General features: G+C 46.1%; 1 protein-coding gene across 1 annotated transcript in view; it reads right to left on the reverse strand.

Annotated features, from left to right (window-relative positions):
• Positions 1 to 6,663, reverse strand: part of alk (ALK receptor tyrosine kinase) — a 346,989-nt gene extending 340,326 nt beyond the window's left edge. Inside the window, exon 1 of the mRNA XM_061082808.1 lies at positions 5,883 to 6,663. Coding sequence (XP_060938791.1) covers positions 5,883 to 6,663 — 781 coding nt within the window. The remainder of the gene's footprint in view (positions 1 to 5,882) is intronic.
• Between the last annotated feature and the right edge of the window lie 1,236 nt (positions 6,664 to 7,899).

The raw sequence follows: 7,899 nt of genomic DNA on the forward strand, positions 1-7,899 counted from the left end.
TGCCTGACGGTTAAAGACACGCACGCATGCACAGACACACTAAGATTCTGTTTTAAGCCTCTCAAAGGAGCAGCGGGCTGGGGACGCTCAACCGAAACTCACGACAGTGTGTGTTTGCTTTTGAGGCGGCGCTCAGGGGGCCAACATGGGGAGAAAAGCCCTAGAGTACACAGCAGCTCCTCTCAAGCATGATGGTGGCACTCTCTTACTGCGGGGGCCTCAATCACCATGCGCGGCGCTTTTATGCATGCACTCTTTGCTAATGGCGTGCTGAAGGAACACAAACATCTTAAAGAGCCCAGTGGCAGGTATGTGCAGGTTAATGAAGCAGGGCTCCCCCCACTTCCTCCTGCTTCTAATGCTGGAATCATTTAATGATTCTCTTGCAGCCTATTTATGGCCCTGCTTGGTGAACATAACAGAGGTTAATAAAGTAGAGGTCAACTCTTTATCACACCTGCCCAGCGCTGTTTTTCCCTTTTCCTACACTGTAAGTCATAGAAACATTTCTCATTAATGATCTCCCCCATAGGGCCCATAGGGCGGATAAGTATAAATATGCTATGCAGCGTTTAATGCCTTGACTCCCGCAGGCACGTTCGCCTGATCGTCAAATTATTCCCTTTGCCATGGCGGGTATTTATTTCATGCTAATAGCCGGCATCTTACCGGAGGCTGAAATCAACAAGTGTTGCATGCACATTACACGGATAAATGCCAGAAAGTGTCCAATCCAGGTTGTAAAAATAATCGACAGAGCGAAACAATACACAAGGGAGCCTTGGCAGGTGTTACAAGCGGATACAAGAAGGTAAAAGAATGGACAGATGTGTGTGTGCAGGTGTGTGTGTGTGTGTGTGTGTGTGTGTGTGTGTGTGTGTGTGTGTGTGTGTCTGTGACTGTGCATCAACAATGGGTAAACACATTTGTGCCTTGTAACATCTCATAATGTAATAACTGCCCGTGATAATCTGTGACTCTGCAAACACGCCACACAGTAATCTAGAGGGCGGCTGTGGAGTCCACCTGTGTGGAGGACAACTGTCACTGTATTAAAGTCTGAACCTTAAATGCAATAAAGTGAAACTAAATTCAATTTGAAAAAAGGAACACGCAGAGTTGTTTTCTGGAGAGAATATGAATCGTCGTATTAAGGATAAGGCATGCACCTCCACATAACACCAGCTGACAGATCTCTGTTGTAGCTGTCCATTTTCTGTGCCTGCTTATTCGTTCCAAAGTGAAAAGAAGCTGGAGCTCTGGTCGGACTACATAGAGGTAATCAACGTTTTATTGGTGATTTTATTATTCCATATCTTCTCTGTAAAAATATAATACGGCAAATGCATGCAGAGCCAAACACAGAGTAATGTAAGTTATGCTGTGTGTCCACCAGTTATCATGAAATCAAAGTTTAACACCGAGCTGAGCTAATGTCAACTGAGCAAACTCTTTCTGCAGCTAAAGAACGAGGCCTTGTGTTAAAGGAGCTATATGCATTTTCTCACTATTACTACACAAACAGTATTAGCGCAAACTTCACCTTCCTTTATTACCCAGGAGCTGTCTCCCACAGTGGGAAAAAATTTCAATAAAACATTGAACTGCAATAAAACCTATAATAATAGTAACAATATATTGTGCTATGATATTAGAATTATGTTTCATGCAAAGAAAGCATCTTGACTTTAATATAGTTGTAAAGTGGAACGCAGCAAAGATGATCCCCACTGACCGACCCTGTACACACACACACACACACACACAAACTCTCTCACACACACACACACACACGCACACACCACACTGTTTTCATGGGAAAGTACAGCAGGCATTTTTGGCCTTTAACACAACAGATGTGACCATCACAGCAAATTGTTGTTTATGTGTGGGAATAAAAACAACTTATTTTAAGATTAGAATTTTTTCATGATTAGCCATACGATAGTTCGTCATTCTCATAAAATAGATCAATTGTGTTTATTCATACCTTGTAATGCGTAGTCTAAAGTACATAAAATACATATAATACACACATACATGCATAAAGAATGAATATTATGGTTATGGGTGAATAATAAGTTACCGAGCAGATAAAACATTTTACTGGATGACAATTGGTGATATCAGTCTTTTATTGATGCCAATTACAATGTGTTTTTTATTGTTACCTGATTATTTGTCTAAATACCAGATGTGGTTGGCTAATCCCCATTCGCTTTTTCATAATAAAATACTTCCTGCATTAAAGAGAATGGGGAAAGGCTTGTTTTGTTTCAACAGCTTGTCTTATTCTAAAATCATGTAGGTCACATTGACATTTTCATTCATAAACATAAACTCTGCAATGCACAGGAGTCTGGAACAGATTCATGGCAGATGCTGGTGATTCATGCAGTCGGAGACAAAGCTGCTTTTGTCAAATCAGACTCTATAGGAACTGCTGCTTTCTTTGTTTTGAGCTTCGTTCTATTGATGCTGTTATTTGTCCCTTTCCCACTGTTCTTGACAAAAAAGAGAATCACTGAGGTGATGTGTTTTCAATACGGCTCATTATCGTACCACATTTGGAGTGAGTGAATGCTTCTACATCTCCACGCTGAAGCTTCCCTCAGGAAGTCACTCTGCTCCTCTGAGCTTTCCTCAATGATTAAAGACTTGATCAATTTCGAGGTAATGTGAGGATGAAGGATGGAGGAGACGTGAAATAAGAGAAATTATCATGGATGCAATAAACAACTGACAGCAGCCTATTCATTTAAATGAGGAGCCGCTGTCTTTGCACTAACAGTGGTATTTGTCTGCATTAATGGACGAGCTGAAATTATATCTTTGTTTCTTTTTAAATTGTGTCCTTTTTAAACCTGCCGGTTCGGAATGTTCTGTTCTCTTGTCCGGTAATAATGCTCTGGAGCTACGTCAGAATGATTATTCCTCCTCACACTGTTTTACAATATACTGTCACTATTTATTGTTTGTGTGCTGAACATTGTGTGCAGAGCTTGTTATAAACAGTCTATGGTGCAGAATGAGAAAACGTTGTGTTAATCCTGCCCGGTATGTCTGTAGTGAGATTTGATAGTCAATGTTTTTCATAAAATAAAAACCGAATTTGCTTAATTACCGTTCAAATGTGGGGTCTATATATTGATTTGAACTATTACCTTTTAAATTTCAGATGTTTGTTAAGTAATCAACACAATATCAGACCAAGTAACAGTCAGTCATGCAGACGGACAAACAGACAGACGTTTGTGGAAATAGTAGGTAGATAATGGATCAGTCATTCTTCTTATGTGGTAGCAGAGTTTGGCTTCTTGGCCCAAACACATTGTGTGAAGAGTAGGCCTGTAACCACTTCACCAGAATGACTACACAACACAATATCCTCCATGGATATGCAGTGCATGTCAGAACACAAACTAATTTCCTGCTTAGCCGAGGACAGTTTACAGAGGACGACAGGTACAAACAAGTTCCTTCAATTAAACAGCAAAATACGTTGTTTGCTGCCCTGTGCAACAACAACACACGTTTTGATCTGCAGGACAGAATCAACACAATATTACTGATACAAACATTGAAAAATGTCCTGAGCATACAGGTTCCAGCCACCATTCAACTCAGGTCACTGTACACAGACACAAGGACACCAGCTGTGTGGATTTGAAGGCTGTTGACAGCTGCAGTGGACATTTTCTATCCAAGCAGATTAAAGGGGAAACTGGAAACTACACAGCAGTGTGTCTGTGTGTGGGTATGTTTTGTCTCTTTTTGTCTGCACATAGCTTGGTATGGTAAAGATCAGGGCCTGGTTTGAAATCCACTGTGTCATCATGGTTGGGTAAACCTGGGTAAGAATAAAAGGCGATTGACTCCCGTTGGCGGTTGAGAATCTTGCTTCTTTTTACCCCCCCGAGCGTCATGTTCAACTTCATAATGCACACACACACTAGGTGCTCTCTCACCTCGCTGTCTTGCCAAATACGCATGTTCACCCGGGTTTCATGTTTTCAACACTCCTGATCAGAGCCAATAAAAACCTTTGTCAAATCCCGATTGTGTCTCTCCCTCTGAGAACATCACAAATCCCCCCCTCATTCCCTCTGATGCAACTGCTTTGTCACGTGATCACAAACATATGTCATTGTCAGGGATTGGTTGACTCTTGGGAAAACATCAGATTAATAACAGAAAACGCATACATTCCTCCCATTCCACACCAATCCACAGAACCAGAGGATGGAATGACAGAGTGGCACTCACCAGAGATGATGTCCTCACTGCAAAAAACCATGAAACCATCCCCTGCTGGCTTCCCACCTGAAACCATCACCAGCTGTGCTGTTGGACTGGCTGGTGGGAGCAGCAGGGCCCAGTTTGATATGTATAAAGCGTGTCTGCCATGTGTGTAACATTGCATATGCAGCTCAAAGGGTTAACAACACTGCCATTACAACATTACAGCAAGTTATTATGTTTCATCTGAAAATACCACCAAATTCACAATGCAATGCACAGCGCAGTAACCAACACGACATGTAAGAGTTTGTTACCCAACATGCCGTTTCTACAATCTGTTCATTTTTATGAGTGCATTTACATGTTTGCATGTGTTCCTACATGTGCAGACATGCCTGCAGGTGAAGGGGGTTAGTGGTCGTTGGGGGTGGTGGTGGATGGGGGGGGAGCATCCTCCCTACTCTATCAGCTCCCAGCCGAGCCAGCCTCCGCTCTGCCTTTTGTCCGATAGGTTCCGTTGGATTTTTTCTGGGCCAGCCTCCCTCATCAAAGTGATTAAGCAATTACACTGATTGTACCGATGATCAAAAGAACGAGGGAAGGGCCCTCGAGTATTGAGTGCGAAAGCTTTCTGGGAGATAACGGCTTAATTTGTGCCTAATCAAAATAAAAACCTGTTCTCTTACATCTCCAACCTTCCTTCAAGCGGTGGGTGGCTCAGGGGATTGAGAAGGTATCGTTAAGAGGGAAACCAGTCTGCCCTGCTGGGGCCGTTTCTTACTTAAATAGCTTTGCATTGGGGTCTTGTGCAGGCAGGTTATTATCAGGCGACTGCACCTCTCTTCCCCTGCTAATGAAATAATAATTACCATCTCACAACTGATAACGATGGCAGCCTCTAAAGATGTTGCATATACTCAGTGTGGATCCCAACTGGAAATAATGAAAGTTTGGTAATTAAATCAACGTGTATTTGTCTCTCAGCAGTGCTGTGGTGGGCATCAATAATGAAACATGAGTCTGGAGAGGCAGACAGAGCAGCTAAATGCAAGGAGTCCCTCTCTCTCCCTCTCACTCCTTCTCTCTCCCTCTCTCACACACACACACTCACACACACACACACGCGCCTCAGTCGTCATTTTCCCATCAGGTCATTAAATTCCTTTACTCGCTCATTGCCACCATGAAAACCACCACTGCATTTTTACACACAGACTGGATCCAACATCAAAAATTAATCACAGCAGAACTTAAATCACAACCGTGACTGAGCAACATGAATTAGGCCTGCTGGTGCCTGCATGTGTGTGTGCCCATGTGTTTTGTATGGTAGTGGGGACAAATTAAGGTTTAAAACCATAGTTATGAGGACATTTGGCTGGTTTTCATAAGTCCCAATGATGGGTAAGAGAATGCGATAGAATATTTTACAAATGATTATATATATCTGTGTGTGTGGTCCAGGTATTACTCATGTTGTGGGGACGGGAATCTGTTTGCATAGTCACATTAATGCTGTCTTCGGGAAATCAATGTAATGTCCCCTGAAGTCATCAAGACAAGGCTGTGTGTTTGTGTGAGGGAACACCATGGGAATAAGGGGTGGTGGTGGTGGTGGTGGTGGTGGGGGGGGAACTCACCCTGAGAAGCTATCTGTAAGAAGAGGCGCGGGTCTGCAGCGCGTATGGCCGCCGTGTACCGATCCTCGATCCCGGGCACCTGCGCCTTCTTCTCGGGCATGAGGCGGACCCGGAGCCGCCCCCCCTCCGCGCCCAGCCACCCCTCCATGACGGACGTGAGGTCCATCTCCAGGGTGAGCTCCGGGGCCTCCTCGTGCACGGACAGCCCCCCGCATCCCGTCTTCACTATATCCTCTCCGATCTCCACCACCACGAGGTTGGAGTTCCTGCTGTCTTTCGTCAGGCCCAGTTTCAGAACTTTGGACAGCGGCCGCTGGTAGAAGAAGGGGAGCTGTCCCTCCGCGGACACGTTCCTCGGTGCTGAATCTGCAGCAGCGGAACCGGGCTCCACAAAAGTGGCGACGGTTTTCTGCAGGGGGATGCAGTGCATTTTCAAGTTGGCGATGACTGTGTAACATCCTCTGAAAGTCGGGCAGTCCCCGTTCAGCGGTCTCTGGATGAACTCCGCCAGGTAATTGCGCAACAGGGAGGGCACCGCAAAATCCACAGAGAGGGTTCTCCTTTTGATTCTGGAGTTTATGGTCTGGTTCAAGTCTCTTTTGCCCCCGGTTTCCCCACTGTTACCACCACCACCACCACCACCACCACCACCGCTGCTGCTGGTGTTGCTGGAGCCGGAGGTGGTGGAATCCGTCCCGGCTGTGGTCCTTGGCGAGGCGCACTGCAGCCCAGCGAGAAATGCCGCAGAACAAACAAGCAAGAACAAGATCCTGGCGTTCATGGTTGAAACAAATGTCAGTCTTGTCGCTCAGGTGAAGCCCCTCTCTCAATCCAGGCACTCAACGCGTCACACACACTAAGTGCAAAAAAATCACAAAGTGCCAAATCGATGATGCTGCGGGTCCTGCGCCTCTCCGCCTGGCAAGACGAAAGGGAATCTTTTTTTCTTCTCTTCTTACATTTGTTTGCGGGTGACTGTTGCCTTCGTCCCTTCCTCTCCGCACGGGAAAAGTGCCATTGCTGCGTCCTGTTTCCCCCGCGCAGCACCCAGGTGGACACGCACACTCACGCACACTCACGCACACGCACGCACGGCGCCTCGGAGACGATGCGTTTTTCCTCGCAGCCCGGCGCGTCGCTCCCCGGGACGCTGCTTGGTATGCCGCTCGGCTGCGCTCCGGTCGCTTTTCAAAGACTCCCAGCCTCTTGGCACAGTTGTGACGGCGGCACAAGTGGTCTCTCTGTCAGCGGCGAGATGCAGCGTCGTTCTCCCTCTCTCTATCTCTCTCTTTCTCCCTCTCTCTCTCTCCCTCTCCCTCTTCCTCACAGCCAAACACTGAATCCACAACGAGTTTGGAGACACCGACGGTCCATTAAAGTTTAAAATACAATCACATCCGGCAGCTGCCTCTCGGCTTGATTGTCTGCTGTGGATTCCCGGTGCTGACTCGGTGAGCTCCCGGTGCAGCTCGGGTCGGTAAAGTCACTCACCGATGTGACGTCAACCTGAGCCCGTTTTCTTGCAAACACGACTCCCCTGAGAAAGAGCCAGCGCGCAAGCATCCGCCGGTGTGGACGCGTCTAGTGCGCCCTCAGCGCAGCCGTAACGGTGCGTGTGTCTGAATTGGGATTAGAGAGCTGCCAGGAGGACGGAACAGCACAGCTCCACACTGATTCTTTTTTTTTTTTTTTTTCTTTTAATGAAGCACCGAGCCTGTGTGTGTCCGGAAATTGGATTGGATTAGTCGCACTCTCCGGGTTGTGCGAAAAACAAATAGTTTCAGAGGGAGGCAGTTTTGGGTTGGAGCCCAATTGGTTGTATTACATTTTATGTGCAGAGGCCAGTGTCTAATACCAGGAGGCGTGTCAGTGCATGTGTCCCTCAGTCGGCACTACATTATTATTGAGACTGGGAATCAAGGGGTCAATATATGCCATAAAATGCCCCCCCATCCAAATGTTAATATACACCGCAACCACCTCTCTCTCTCTCTCTCTCTCTCTCTCTCTCTCACTC

The sequence above is a fragment of the Limanda limanda genome, chromosome 12 (genome assembly GCF_963576545.1).
Source record: "Limanda limanda chromosome 12, fLimLim1.1, whole genome shotgun sequence".
NCBI lineage: Eukaryota > Metazoa > Chordata > Actinopteri > Pleuronectiformes > Pleuronectidae > Limanda > Limanda limanda.